Below are 15,134 nucleotides of genomic sequence, written 5' to 3'. Positions count from 1 at the left end.
CCTTCCGGTTTGTGTGGGGTTGGCATGGAGCCCAGGCGTGCCCCAGCTTGCGTCCCCAAGCCCTGGCTATCTGGTCTTGGGCCCAGAGCAGCCAGGCAGTCCTGGGAAGTTTACCCAGGCTCATGTGGTGACCTTGGTGGCCTCATGGCTCTGGATCAGGTGAGGTGAGGCTTCCTGGCACCAACCCCAGGCATGAAGCCAGGTGCCCAGGCTGGGTACCCGGGGCTGAGGTTGGCCAGGACAAGAGGAGTGCACTCACCTTGCTGCTGACTCATGTGCAGAACTACTCTGGGGCTGGATCCTGCCCACAGCTCTGGGGGCAGAAGGGCCTTGGGACCGCTGGGCAGTCATTCTGTGCTTCCAGGAGGGATCTGGCAAGAACGAGCACAGACTTTGCTATCTAACGGATTTGGGTTCGAGTCCTGCCTCTGCCACTTATTGGCCACATGATTTGGGGTACATCATCTAACTAGTGCCTACCACAGGGCCTGGAACATAGTAGGTGTTTGATTAATTCATTTAGAAATATTTATTGCATGCCTACCATGTGCCAGGCACTGATGAAGGTACTAGGGATACATCAGGTGACAAAGATACATTATTAAATGGGCAAATTATTTTATACGTCATCCCTCAGTGTCCTCCTCGGTGAAATGGGCTTATAAAAAAAATCCCTGTCCTAGCTATATAATAGCCGTTACTGGGGATAAAGGATTCACATTAACCAACTTCCGAATGCTTGGGTATTATTTAGCTGGACCCCTGGCAGTGGATGTGCCTTGAAGTAGGTTGGAACTCAATGGATAAAAGTTATTGATCACCTACATGCCATGAACATGGAGCTTTACCCAGGTTACCTCCATTAATTCTTACAACAGCCCTATGAGGTTGAGATGACTATTATCTCCATTTTACAGATGAGGAAGTTGAGGCTTAGATAAATGAAGTGAATGCACTAAGTCATGCATTCATTTATCAATTCAATAACTATTTATTGAGACTTCCTATATGCCAGGTTCGGGGCCCCGTGCTGGGGATAAAAGAAATGTTCTGGAAAATCCCAGGCTCAGAGCAAGGACCCCGGATGGGAATGTGTGGGGGGTCTCTAGCAGAGCTGGGCCTCACTCCATTGGCTATTGTGTTGAAAACAGGGAACAAAGCTCTTGGTAGACAGATGGAACCCTGAGGCTCAGGGAGGGGCAGCTACTGCCTAGGACCACACAGCAAGTTAGGGGAATAGTCAGAATTCAGATCTCCTCCTTGGACCCCAAATTAAAATTTAACATCCAGGCTGCTGTCCTGTGTTCCTGTCTTGGCTTCTGACCTTAGCAGTGAACAAAACAACCTACATACATCCTAGAAGAGAGAAACAGACAATAAGCAAACATAATAAATAAGTAAATCATCTTGTATGTTAGGTAAAAGAAGCGTTGGTGAGAGGCTGACATTTCCCTGAAGGAGATGAGACAGTTAAAGATGTGGCTAATTGGGAGGAAGATGTGCAAGGGAGTGGAAACAACTAGTGCAAAGGCTCTGACGCAGGAGTGTGCTGGAGACATTAGAGGAACAGCAAGGAGGCCAGTGGGTCAGGAGCAGAGGGAACAAGGGGGTGTGGGGGGATGAGGTCAGAGAGCTTGGTCCGGCAGAGTTCAGATCATGACATGGACCTGTCATTTTTACGTACATAATAGGGTTATCATGGGGATTAAATAAGACACCCAGTGTGAGGAGCCTCAGGCAGGCACACAGCAGGTGCTCAGCAAATGCCCCCTCTGTTCTCTACTATCTTGGGTTCTCTAAGCTCTGCTCCCCACATTCAAAACGATCTTGGAACAATTCTGCCTCCTGGTGGCAGCTTTGATGTGACTCAGAGACCAGGTCTGATGCTTCTCAAGGCCGGAGTCATCTGGTCCATTCCCCTGCCTCCAGGCAGAGGGCTGCAGAGTCCCAAGGAGGGACTTAAAATAACAGAAACTAAAATATTAAATATTAAAATATTATATTAAAATAAACAGAAATACAAGAAAAATATTTTCCACATTCCCACCCGCTGAATCAAATCAGTGTTGCCTTGTGTCACTGCTTGTTGGGTCTCCCTTCTAGTTTTGTTGTTATATAGACTGTGGACTCTTACACAGCTGTTCAAAAGCCTTAATATCATTCACAAATATTTTTGAGCAGCTCTTCTATAAGAGGTGCTGGGGATACAGCAGTGAACCTAGAGAAAAATCCCAATCCTGGAGCTTACATTCTAGTGGGCTGCCAGGCAATAAACAAGATATCAAGTATGCCAGATAGTACCAAATGCTGTAAAGAAGAATAAAGCTGGGAAAGGAGTTGAGGGGTGGTTGTTATTTCCAAAGTCCACGTAGAGAAAGAGGTGACATTTGAGTTAACCTGAAGAAAGTGAGGGACATGGGGAGTGGGCAACAATTCCCACACTTTGGGTAACACTGGGCTAAGCAGGATGTGGGGTGGCTTGCCAGCTCCCAGTCATGTTTTGAACAAAAAGTTTGGTGCCTTGGGTAAAGAGTCAACCTCTCTGAGTCCCAGGAATTGAGATGAGGGTCTTCAGTTCCCTCTGGCGGATGGAGGGCTCTCATTTGACTCTCTTCTGCAAGAAGGGGTGGCAGGACCTTTCTGCCCTTGGGGAGGATGCTTTAAGGTGAGGGAGGGACAGACTCTCTTGGGCGATACTCAGGATGGACAGCGAGTTCCTGGGAGCACCTGGGCGCTGGGGCCAGGAAGCAGGGACCAAAGAAGATCCATTCAGAGGGTTGACAGGGCAGGGAGGGGCTCAGGAAGTGCCTGCAGGGAACCAGCACACAACACGCACGAGGTGACCCTGCTCTTTCCCTCCCTGGCCAGGTCTGGCGGGCGGCGAATGGCCAAGGTGGTGCGCGACTTCCTGAAGGCCCAGCAGGTGCAGGCGCCCGTGGAGCTCTACTCTGACTGGCTCTGGGTGGGCCACGTGGACGAGTTCCTGAGCTTCGTGCCCACCTCCGACCAAAAGGTACATCCCCTCTCCTCCTGCCTGAGCTACCTCTGCCCCTCCCTATCCTGATGGGTCAGGATAGGGCAAAGGCACCTGAAACTAGCTCACCACCTCGGTCCATAGAGATCTTGGAGTCAGGGTACCCTCTGGGCCAGGTGGTGTTAATCGGGGGGGCTTCCTGGAGGAGGTCAGAGCCCAGGAGGGAACTCATTCGCTCACTTCTCATACACTCATTCTCACACTTACTGGGTGTTTGTTCTGATCCAGACCTCTCAGTCAAGACCCAGGACTGACACTGGTAATAATTGGAAACATTTACTGAGCACCTGTGAGATGTATGTGTTTTAATGCGTTTAATCCTCTAGCAACCCCATGAGGTGGGTACTATTATCATTTCCCCCATTTTATAAATAAGGAAAACGAGGCTCAGAAGGGCAATTAACTAGTAGGGTAGAATTCAGACCAAGACGGTGGGCTCTGGACCAGCAACGTTAACCACTCACCACCTTGCAGAGGCGATCAGGGAGGGTACAGCACGCAGGGAGCAGGCAGCCTGGGAGGGGAGGCCTCCTAGTGACCCGTGGTTGAGTTCCCTGGTGTACAAAGTAGGGAAGGGCTTCCAGGAAAAGAGAAGGTTATGGACAAAGGCCTGCAGGTGTGAACCAGCTTGGAGGATTCGGGGAGGTGCAGACAGTCCTTTGTGGCTGGTGGGAGGGATTGAGGGGGGTTGCCATGTGCAGTCTGGCCTCTGAACTCAGGCCCCTCCTGAGTTTGGGGTTTCCTGCATGGGGGGAGAACCTGTCCACTGAGCTGCTCTCCCATCCTCTGTGCCAGGGCTTCCGGCTGCTCCTGGCCAGCCCCATCGCTTGCCTCAACCTGTTCCAAGAGAAGAAGGAGGAGGGCTACGGGGAGGCGGCCCAGTTTGACGGTGAGTGCCAGTGAGCCCATCACCCTGCCAGACCGTGCCCTCTCGTTGCCAGCCCTGGGCACCATTGATGCCTGACGTGGCTGTGCTCTGCTTACAGGCCATTTGTCTGCCAGCTCTCAGCTCAGAGTCCATCACTGATTTTCCCAACACCTTCATATGGCAGCAAAGGATGAGGGCTCTCCCTTTCTTGGGCCAGGGATGGAAGCCTGGGTGGCCTCCTCCATACACTGGGTTGTTCCTGGCCACACCCCAGGGGAAGAAAGGAACAGGAAGCCATGAGCCTTCCCACGTGCCTGTCCGTACATACACTTTCATGCTCTTGCCCAATCAGATCGTTCACCCCCTTCTCCTTATCCCTTTTCATGGAGGAGAAAACTGAGGCTCAGAGAGGGGAAGCGGCTTGCCCAGGGCTAAGAAGCAGGAAGCAGCAGGGCCAGGGGCTCAAGAGAGGGAGGGGTGAGAAGCCAGGAGGGTGGTCGGGGCCCCTCTGTGGACCTTCCTTGGGGAATCGACAGACCCTCCAAGGGCCTGGTTGGCCCCCTTGAGCACCTCCCCCTTCCCCACCGGGGATCGCAGTGTTCTCACCTGCAGAATGGAGCATTGGAAGGGATGTCGCATAGCCTTCAGCAAAGATAGACCTGGATTCAGATCCTGGTCTTGCCACTTGCCGGCTATGAGATCAAAGATGTGTTCTGAACCTCTCAGTGCCTCCATTTCCTCTTCTCTGAATGTAGGGTGGTAACTAACCTGACCTAGCATTGTTTTAGAGATCAATAATAAATATAACAGGAGGCCCAGAGCATAGGGGGTGTCAATAACGGTAGCTCTTCTGTTATTATTAGGCTCTGAGCTCAGGCGTCCCTTCCCAAGGAATTTATAATCCATCACCAGGATTTACTTGCAGCCAGAGCTTGGTCCCATCAGGGTTTCCAGTCTCTGGCTTTCTCAGTCCTTGCTTCAGACCCCCGCGCTGAGGTGGGAGAAAAATCCTGGCCCGGATTTTCAAGCCCAGGCTTGAGGTGGCCCCAGGCAGTATTCCCTGAGCCGGCTGCAGTCTTCTTTCTCTTGCAGGGTTAAATTACCAGGTGAAGAGAAGCATTAATGAGATACTGGAAGACAGAATTCTCAGGAGTGACAACCTGTATGCACAGGTGAGGGGGGTGGAGGGTGAAGCAGCCCCAGGAACTGCCGGGGTGGGGTGAGGGGTTCAGCCCTGGGCCTCTGACTCTCCTGGGGGCTGCTGAGACCTGTGGGTTGGGTAGGGCCCCTGCTCTTGGGAAACCCACAGTCTGATGGAAGAGACACAGCCGTGCCAGTCCAGTGGGGGACATCTTGCCCCCATTCTGGGGAAATGATGGGTTTCAGCGGAAGTAGAATTGAGTTCCCCAAGAAGTCTGGGGAGATGGGAGAGATGTGGTGGGGAAATGGGGCCCTGTAGGGGCGAGGGCTGGGGCGCGTGAGAATCAGGGTGACCTGGTGAGGAGATGGGGTGGAAGGAGGTCCCAGGAAGGGGCAGAGCTAATGCCTGCCACGTGCCTGGTGTAGGCCTGGCATGGAGTCCTACTCAGTAGACGGGAGGAGGCCCCATGCTTCTCCCCAGTGGTGCCCGACGCTTTTCTCCTAAACAGCTGAGCTGGGCAGAAGCATAAGCCCGGCTCTGGTTGGGACAGTGTGTGGTGACGGCAAGCACTTTTGCAACCAGAAGCTGCCTGGATCCAAACCCCAGGTCCACTACTTCCTAGCTCTGTGGCCTTGGGCAGGTCACTTGAGCCTCAGTTTCCCCATCTGCGGTAGCAATGGCACAAAGCTGTTATGAGGATCAAACAAGCTAAAGGGTGCACAGGGCCCGACACGTAGCAGGTGCTCAGAAACGTTGGATACTTCCTGGCTCCCTGGGTACCTGTGCCCCTCCTCCCACCCTCAGAGATGCATTGACTGGAACCGGGAGGTGCTGAAGCAGGAACTGGGCCTGACTGAGCGGGACATCGTGGACATCCCCCAGCTCTTTTACCTGAAGGACTCCCAAGCAGAAGCCTTCTTCCCCAACATGGTGAGAGCATGGAGGGAGGACGGGTCATTTCCATCCTTGGTGCCTGGCGGGGTCCTGCTGGGCGGTCAGTTGGGGGTCCAGAGCAGAAACCATCCCTATCCAGGGGCAGACTGGCAAGGAGGCTGGGACGGGCCCTGCGGGCCTCGCCAGTGTTTGCTTTTGGGGGCAGATATAGAAAATCTCCATCGGTAGTTCCCAACCAGGGTGATTTCTCCTTCCCCCACCCCCGCCCCGGGTACTTTGATTGCCACACGAGGAGGGTGCTACTGGCATCTAGTGGGTGGAGGCCACGGATGCTGTTAAACATCCTACAGTGCACAGGGCAGCCCCACAACTAAGGCCTTTCCCCTCCTCAAAATGGAAAATGGAAGCGTGGTTTGGTTCCAATGTTTCAAGCTTTCGCTTCTGGGTCTCAGCTGCCTGTTCTGCTCCCCGGGCTGGCACCCCACTGTCTGCTCCCCAGAGGGATCCTGAGTTGGGCAGGGGTGGCAGGTGGCAGCTGCCACCCTGGCTGTCATTAACTCAGGCACCTGACTAGCAGATGAGCAGGTGTGATCTCACCAATGCGGCCCCTGGGAGGGGTCTGAGCGATGCTATTGGCACAGCCCTGCCCATAGCGCCCAGTAACCCCTTGGGAAAGGATGTCGGGGCATTGGCAGCAGTGAGGGGTGGTTCCCTAGGATGGGAGACCCTCCCTCTTCAGCCTGGGGCCTTTACTAGAATCCCTGTCATTGGACCAGCCAGTGAATCCTGGGGTCCTGATTGGAGGCCAGTGTGTAGGGTCTGGCTTCCCCGCCAGGGTCGCATTCACTCCTGACCCCTCGCTGTGAGGCCCCTGCAGAGACCTCGCAGGCAGGGCTTCACAACCTTGGTTCTACTGATATTTGGGGCTAAAGAGTCTTTTGCTCTGGGGGTTGTCCTGTGCATCGTAGGATGGTTGCAAAATGCCCTGGAGGCAAGATCGCCCTGGTTGGGAACCACTGCTCTAGGGTAGTGCTGTCAGAACTTTCTCGGGTGATGGAAATGTTCTACATCTGTGCAATAGGACGTGGCTGCCGCCACATGTGGCTTCAAATGTGGCCAGTGTGACTGAGGAACGGAAGTTTTACTTTCATTTTAACGTCAGCAGCCACATGTGGTGGATGGCTACCGTATCAGACAGTGAAGCTCTAAGGGGTGACCTGCCTCTGGTTCTGACTGAGCGTGGGGGAAGGCCCATGACCGTGGTCAGCCCTGGGCTGTGGCCTTGCCCTCCCCTACTGGGAGCCCCTCCCCAGCACACTGCCCTCCGTGGGAATCTCCCAGCTTCCGACCAGGCCCAGCTAGAGGATCCCAGCATGTTCTCACTGGAGAGCCCTTAGGGAACACTCAGTTAACCCTCATTTGTCAGAAGGGGAAAGAGGCCCTCGGAGGAGAGTGGTTGACTTGCCTGAGGTCTCCAGCGAGCAAATGGACTGACCTCCAGTCTCCTGAGTCCTCGTCTAGGAGGAGGCAAAGCCAGGCCGGCAATGGTCCTGAATACCGCTCTCTGTTCCTCTCCCTGCCCTTTGTCCCTCTGTGTGCCCCCACTCCCACCATGTTCTGGCCCATTAGTGGGCAACCAAGCAGGTCAGGGCCAAGGCCATGTGACTGACCCCCACAGGACCCTCCAGCTCCATGTTGGTCCCAGCCGTGGACGGCCCTGCAGGGCAGACTTGAGGGTGAGGGGCTGGGGTGTGGAGAGTGTAAGGGCAGCCCACCCAACACTGAGATGACCCAGTGAGTCCGAGTGTCCCCTCTGAACACCAAGGACAGCTCCTCTGGCCATCCACTGGGCCAGAAGTTACCTCTAAGAAGCCTCCATACCCTGCACTGGGCAGACTTCCCTTCCCTGGTGTTAGGGCCCCCTGCTAGGTCCCCCAGCCAGGGAAGCAGAAGTGTCATTGGAGATAAACCCAGGTGCCCCCAAGGACTCCCAGCCCCTTGCCCCAACTCCTTAGCACCCCAGGCAGCCACAGTGCTACACCCTGGCAGAGTAGAAAGAGCACGAGTTTTGGCATGAGTCAGACCTGAGTCAAATTTCAGTCTCCCTGTTCTCTGGCTGTGTGGCCTTAATTATATTACTTAACCGGTCCAAGCTATGGCCTCGGAGGGAGGCTGTGAGGTTTACCGATGCGATATCTGGCACGTAGAAGATGCTCAATAAACGGTAACAATTATCAGGGCTTCCAGGAACGGTTGAGCTTGGTGTGTACTGCACAAATAAATGCACCACACCTGTGACATTCACACCGTGGACCTTGTAGATGGATACATTTGCTGTACAAGTTTTTGGCAGATAACGGTAAAATCTTGTTCTAACAAAGTCATCATAATCTACTTTTCTGATAGGTGGAGGAAAGTGTCGGAGGAAGGGGTGACTTTTATTTATATGAAGTTACCATGTATGTTACTGGCAGCCCTGCCTGTTATTAATCCTCTCTTCCAACTACGGATCTATGCCTTTTCTGCTTCCATAGACCTTAGTTCTTGAGAGAGTGCCAGCCTTAGTGGCCCGGAGATGCTGGCAAAGATGGGACAGGCCCTGGGGATGGGTCCGCCAGAGCCAGAACCCAGAAGGGGCCGCAGGTGTAGAGCATCCCCAGCTAACCAGGTCTCTTTCTTGCCTTGTCTCTTCTACAGGTGAACATGGTGGTCTTAGGCAAGTACCTGGGCATCCCCAAACCCTACGGGCCCATAATCAACGGCTGCTGCTGCCTGGAGGAGAAGGTGCGGTCCCTTTTGGAGCCTCTGGGCCTCTGCTGTACCTTCATCGATGACTACTTGTCCTACCACGAGCTGTGTGGAGAGATCCACTGCGGCACCAACGTGCGCCGGAAGCCGTTTCCCTTCAAGTGGTGGCACGTGGTGCCCTGAGCCTGCTCCCCACACGCCATCCTCTCTCCCCACCTGCCAGGGAATTCCGCCAGGATAAGGAACCTCCACCTGGCCTCCATCCTCTTGGGGGAGCCTTGGACGCTTCCCCCTGTGTGCCCGCAAGTGTGCTGGTCACCGTGGGTACCAGGATACAGGGATGGACCCCGCACATCCTCACCTCTGGCGTGGCCTACAGGGCCTGGGGCGTGGGGTGAGAGCCCTGGGTCTAGGCCACCGGTGGCTCTTGTAAGACCAGGAAGGGGGATTTGGGCCCCCTTTTTCCTTTTCTGGCTATCTTCTCCTTCAGGGGGCCCCCAGGCTGTGATCTCCTAGCACTCCTCAGCCATATTTATGTAGGCGAATAAGAGCAGGAAAACTCAGCATCTGATGGCCTGTTTCTTTTTTTTTTTTAAACATCTTTATTAGAGTATAAGTGCTTTACTGTTTTAAAAAGAAAAAGCAACAACCCCCCTTTAATACCTGACTCCCTCCTCAGAAGGGTGCCTGTTACCTGTTTGGAAAGCCTTTAATTACACGTGCTGGCTGCTTCCGGCTCACAAACGCTGAGAGGCCAAGGTGAGGCCCGAGGAGGGCGCATGGAGGAAGGCTGGGCAGGAGGCGAGGAGGCCAGGATGGCAGAGGAGGCTGAGGCACGGGGATAAAACCCGGGACCTGGCCTCTGCGCCCTAGGCCTCCCAGGCTTTAAGTTTTGGACTCTGGATGTGATGGGGTCTGGCTGTTCCAGATGCAGCAAGGAGAGGGGGCCTAGATGTTAGAAGCGGGTGGGGGGTCATTAGGTTATCTTTGAGGGTGGGGTTTAATTTCCTTTAATAGTCTTTCATTATTCCCCTTCGTTCTGCCGGCAGTGGGAGGGAAGGCTCGCCCCGTCTCTCTCAGCAACTCAGAGACCCTGCAGGTAGCTTGGGTTTCACCTGTGAGTAAAGCCCCGTGGCAGGCCTGTGTCCCCTCCCACAGAAGGCAAGGCAGAGCTGCCACGGGAATTTAATAGCCTGGGCCCAGGTGAGGTCACCGGGACATGCACAGGCAAGCTGGCTTGGCCGGTGCAGGGCGAGAGGTGGCCCCTGCCCCAGACAAGCGTGGGCAGGAGGGAACCGGCCGGCCTTCCTCTCCCACAGCCTCTGGGCCTCTACCTTCTGGGTTTTCTCCCTGGCTCTCGGTGACATTTAGATTGAGCCACCTGCCCTTAAACTCTTTTAGCTGTGGAACACTTAGCCATCAGAGGCTACCACGGAGACCCAGCATGTGAAACTGGTGAAAACAGAACTGCTCTGGTTTAAGGTGGCGGGGGTGGTGTACGAGGATCCTCCCCTTCCCGGAGGTTCTGGGGAACCCCGTTTGCAAGCCCCTGGTCTAGCCTGTGCACTTTCTGCTCATAACCGTGATGCCCCTTAGACTGAGCCAAGAGGAGAAGGGATCTCTTCGGCGGCCAAGGATGTGCAGCTGGGGTTCCCCAGGGAAGGCGCTGCGGGTGGGAGGGGAGTGGCGTTGAGTACAGGGAGCTCTGGAATTGCTGCTGGGCTGTTTGGGGGGGGGGTTGCTGATGTTCCCTCCGAGAATGTTCCAGGTGACTGGTCACCTCCTTTCAGATTAATAAAAATGTCAACATGCATTTTTTCAAGTGGCTGCCTCCTTAGCTTCTGTTCATTGGGCCGTGGGGAGGAGGGGAGGGAAGCGGGGGGAGAGGTGCTCTCAGTGCCACCCACAATGCTACCAGCTCCCTGGCTCAACTTCCACTGGCCATGGGCAGCTCCTACCCAGCTGGGAGAGCCCCCAGGGCCAGTGCCAGGCAGGCAGGCGGACGCAGCAGGATGGCTGGCACACGCCCATTGCCGTGAGGCTGCCTGCCCTGCTGAGATGGCTATGGGGGAGGGTTGGTCCTATCTCTTCATCCCTCTCCCTTCCCTGGTCTATCTCCTCCATCTCTCAGAGGGCAGGCAGGCTGGGCCCTATTGGCAGAGTGGGAGAGTCCCCAGCAGGACTGGTGCCCAGGGCCACAGGCCAATATAATTCCCTTGAATTCCTGCCTCTAAAGCTACTAAGCTACACAGCCTCAGTGGTCTGATTTCAGGGACCCGAAATTATCACCCCTCTCATCCTACACACTTGCTGCTGCCTCAGATGGCTCCCCTGACACTCACTCACTCACTCATTCACTTTATTTTAGATTTGTTGTGGACTAAGAGGCAAAAAGTTGCTGCCCATCAGTCATGGACACTTTAGTCTGAATGAACCACCAATCTCTTTCTAAAAGCTGGCATGTAGTAACTGGGGAGAAGTGAAAGCATGAGTCTACTTCCAAAGGGAGATCCAGGGCTCTAAGCTGGAGGCTATCCTGTCGCCATCACAGTGGGCCAGTGCCCAGAGAAATGCCCCTGCTTCTGTTTCTGTTCCCCAGCTGTGCCCACAAACAGGCTATGGAGCCTGCCTGAGGCTTCCTCCTGAACTCTGACTCTTACCCAGAGCTGAGTCAGCCCCCGAGCCGTTTTACAGCCAAAAAAGTGAAGCTGTCCCTGGACCCAGCAGTCCAGCAGCTCTCCTTGAGAAGAACATCGTTACCAGAACCTGGGATATAGGGGTGCCAGTCTTAGAATCTTGCTGAGATCCTTGAATTGGTGTGAATGCACTAGCCGGGGACTCGGGGAGCAGATATTGGTCCTCACCCTGCCTCAGATTGTCAGCATCACCGGGTAGGAGGGAGGAAACCTCTATTCAGCACCTTCTGAGCCTTGCTGGACAGGGTGTGTCCCACCATTATCTCTGCCAGGGCTGGTGAATAGCCACATTTTCTACGGATGCGGACACCAAGGCTGCAAGAGAGGGGATGTAACCCCCAAGGCCACACAGCTAGTGCCTGGTGGCGCCTGGGTCCAAACCTGAGACTCCTCTCCCCAGAGCCCTCGCTCTTTCTGTTTCAGGGGGCCGAATGCCCCTCTGGGCTCAGTTTCCCCACCTAACGAGTGAGCCTTCCTACTCTGACATTCTAAGCTCCTGGCCAGAGAGGGTTTCCACCCTTATCACTAACTCCTTCCAGAGGCTTTAGGCATCTAACAATAATAACAATAACAACAACAACCATAATAAAAGAATACTGAGCTCCACACTAGAGCTCTACCCACGTTTTCCCCTTTAACCCTCATAACAACCATTTTTCAGATGCCAAAAGTGAGGCACAGAGCAATTAAGTGACTTGCCCCTGGTCACCCAGTCAGGATGTAATTGAGGCAGGGCTGAAATCCAGTCCTGCCTGCAAAATCCATGCTCTTAAGAAAAAAGTTGGTGTTCCTCAAAGTGCCTCAAAATGCTATAGGGGTGCTTGTAAAAAAAAAAAAAAAAAGACTCCAGACACCAGGCTGCTTATCAAATTGGAGGCCAGGCCTGGGAATCTGCATTTTCATCAGTTCCTCCATCAGGATAGAGAAACTCCCCACTAAAGCAATGATCTCTGAAAATGCAGAAAAAGGGGTGAAGAGGCTGAGTGTGGAAAGCAAGGAAGGTCCCCTGATCCATACCCTGCACCTCTGCACGCCCCCAGGGTCCTGGTGCCTTGGCGAGGTACTTACTTGCTCCCCTTAAAGTCAGAAATTAACTCTCTCTGCGCCTGGGCGGGAGCAACAGGTTCATATGCAAATATTGGGTTCCTTCCGGCCAATCCTGAGCTCTTGGCTCTGGGAAGGGGCTGGGCTTCCAGGACTGGAGCCAATGAATTAGCATCTTGGGCTGGAAGGGAAAGGCCAAGGGCTTTTATTTATTTATTTATTTATTTATTAACATTTTTATTGGAGTATAATTGCTTTACAATGGTGTGTTAGTTTCCGCTTTATAACAAAGGCTTTTAAACCACATGCCAGGGGTTTTGTGGCCCAAGCCCAGCCCAAGGCTAGCATGTCTCTGCAGAGGATCGTGCGAGTGTCCCTGGAGCATCCCACCAGTGCCGTGTGTGTGGCTGGCGTGGAGACCCTCGTGGACATTTATGGGTAAGAGCCAGAAGCCTGGGGGTTTGCAGGCCCCCGGTGCTGACCTCTTGGGCTCTCCCTGCGAGCTGTGTGGGGCTTCCTCAAGGCTCAGGCCTGACTTGGCTGCCCTCTCCTGAGCCTTGGCCTTGGCATAGCTGTCAATCATGGAAGCTGGGGTCCTCGTCTTTCTCAGCCAGGCTTCTTAAAGAACCCCCGCTAGCGGGTGTTAAGTGTGGGAGACTGAATGGGGGTAGAGAGGCTTCTACTCACTAGATGCTGGTAGCACACCCCGACTTATGACAACCAAAAACATCTCCGGACGTTGCCAAGTGTGCCCTGGAGGAAAAATCACACCCTGCTGAGAACCAGTGTCTCAGACTAAGACTTTAAAAATTGGAGTGAACTTAGAAGCAGAGATGGGGTTGGTCCCAGGGCATTAGATGACAGGGGGTGAGGAGCTGGTCATGGGAGGGAACCAAGTCTGGAGCAAGCCCTCCAAGCTAGTAGGAGGAGCTAAAGCCCAGTTGAGGGTGGGTGGGCAGTGAGGAGTGGGAAGGGGATTCAGCTGATCCTGCAGCAGGTGGCAGCCACAGAGGGGTGATGAGGGAGGAGGTGTACCTGTGCCGGCTGGCACTGCCACCTCCTCCAGGGCTGTGTGCCCACGGCTGCCTCATGCCCTGGCTTCCTCACGCCCATGGGGCAGACGTGTCTCTAGTTTGACCTGCCCCAGGAAGCCCGGGGGCTGGTTCCTTCCCTGCAGACCTTCCTAGAGGATGGAGGAAGGATTTGGGCCACGAGAGGCAAAGGCAGCAGTATCTTGGGGTGTTGTGGATAGATGGGCCACTTTGGGGTTTGCAAAGGAGCTGTGGGTGGGACAGTCACAGGGCGGGGGGTGGAGCGTCTGGCACCCTCACACGGGGGACCCTTGGGCCTCCAATAACCAGACCACATTGGGGATGGGGGAGAGCTCCTAGTTTGTTCTTTCACACATTCATCAAGTATTTCAAGTATTTTGGGGGGGTCTATTGCGTGCCAGGCATGGGGACACAATGGTGAGCAAGCAGGCGTGGTCCCTGCCCTCTGAGAACCCTGTCCTGCAGTTCTAGCAGAGGCTGGACCGCCTTGCAGGGGTGCTGTGGAAAGGATTCCTGTCTTGCAAGGGGAACGGGACTGGACTAATTCTAAAGTCCCTTCCGGCTCAGAGATACAGTGATTTAGGAATCCTTGGTGCTCAGACTGTGGGCCAACAAGAGGAAGGGCACTGGGCGTGGTGGCTCAGTCCTGGCTCTGCGATCTAGCAGCTCTCTGACCTTGGGAAAGTCACTTAATCTCTCAAGTCGCTCTTTCTTCGTCTATAGAATGAAGGTCATCATAATATCAGCAATGATACTTAGAGGCTGCTCCATGCCAGTCACTGCCCTAAAGGCTTAACATATATTAACTGAGGCTCACAGCCATTCTGTGAGATGGGTACTGTCTTCATCCCCATTGCAGAGATGAGGAAACTGAGGCACAGACAGGCTAAGTCACTTGCCCCATGTCACACAACCAGTGAGGAGAGGCAGAGCCAGGATGCAGCCCGAGCGCTTTGGCCTTCACTTCAAAGGGCTATTGGGACGATTGAATGAGATTGTGCGTGTAGTGCGCGTAGGCGATGGCTGGCATGTGAACATTCGATTATGGTAACTGCTACCATTATAACCACCATCATCATCATTTTAAGTATCCTTCCTGGGTCTCTAGACAGCCTCAAGCGTCCCCAAACCTGCCATCCGCAAGATGGCTGGGGAACAAACTCTGAGCCATACTGGGAGAAGGAGGAAATGGGAAAAGAGAAATTAACACAGGCTGAGCAGTCAGGGCAGGCTTCCTGGAGAAAGGGCACCAACCAGAGCCTTGCAGGATGAGCAAGACCATTGGGGCTCTCTGATCACTAGTGGATTAAACCCTGTCTTCCTTCCTTCCACTGAGCTGGAGATGGCCCAGACTTGGTGAGGGTGTTTTGCTCTCCTGAATACAGATTCTTTTTTTATTGCGGTACGCGGGCCTCTCACTGTTGTGGCCTCTCCCATTGCGGAGCACAGGTTCCGGACGCGCAGGCTCAGTGGCCATGGCTCACGGGCCCAGCCGCTTCGCGGCATGTGGGATCTTCCCGGACCGGGGCACGAACCCGTGTCCCCTGCATCGGCAGGCGGACTCTCAACCACTGCGCCACCAGGGAAGGTGAATAGGGATTCTTAGGGAGGAGGGTAAGGAAGGGTAATACACAGGTGTGCTGAGCCACGCATCAGA

General features: G+C 54.3%; 2 protein-coding genes across 2 annotated transcripts in view; both read left to right on the top strand.

The window, feature by feature from the left end:
- The window catches only part of LOC309829334 (protein-arginine deiminase type-1-like), a gene marked incomplete at both ends in the record, with an annotated part of 32,064 nt that extends 23,196 nt beyond the window's left edge, over positions 1 to 8,868 (top strand). Inside the window, 5 exons of the mRNA XM_082665203.1 lie at positions 2,869 to 3,013; positions 3,830 to 3,923; positions 4,995 to 5,074; positions 5,848 to 5,973; positions 8,635 to 8,868. Of these exons, the coding sequence (XP_082521329.1) occupies positions 2,869 to 3,013; positions 3,830 to 3,923; positions 4,995 to 5,074; positions 5,848 to 5,973; positions 8,635 to 8,868 (679 nt within the window). The remainder of the gene's footprint in view (positions 1 to 2,868; positions 3,014 to 3,829; positions 3,924 to 4,994; positions 5,075 to 5,847; positions 5,974 to 8,634) is intronic.
- A 3,903-nt stretch (positions 8,869 to 12,771) lies between these two features.
- LOC309831324 (protein-arginine deiminase type-3-like) overlaps positions 12,772 to 15,134 on the top strand; it is a gene marked incomplete at both ends in the record, with an annotated part of 84,302 nt that continues 81,939 nt past the window's right edge. The window contains 1 exon segment of the mRNA XM_082668440.1: positions 12,772 to 12,863. Within this exon segment, the coding sequence (XP_082524566.1) occupies positions 12,772 to 12,863 (92 nt within the window).

The sequence above is a fragment of the Grampus griseus genome (assembly GCF_964374135.1).
Source record: "Grampus griseus genome assembly, chromosome: 1".
NCBI lineage: Eukaryota > Metazoa > Chordata > Mammalia > Artiodactyla > Delphinidae > Grampus > Grampus griseus.
Note: the sequence above shows the minus strand (reverse complement) of the source record. Positions and strands in the feature narration are given on the sequence as shown.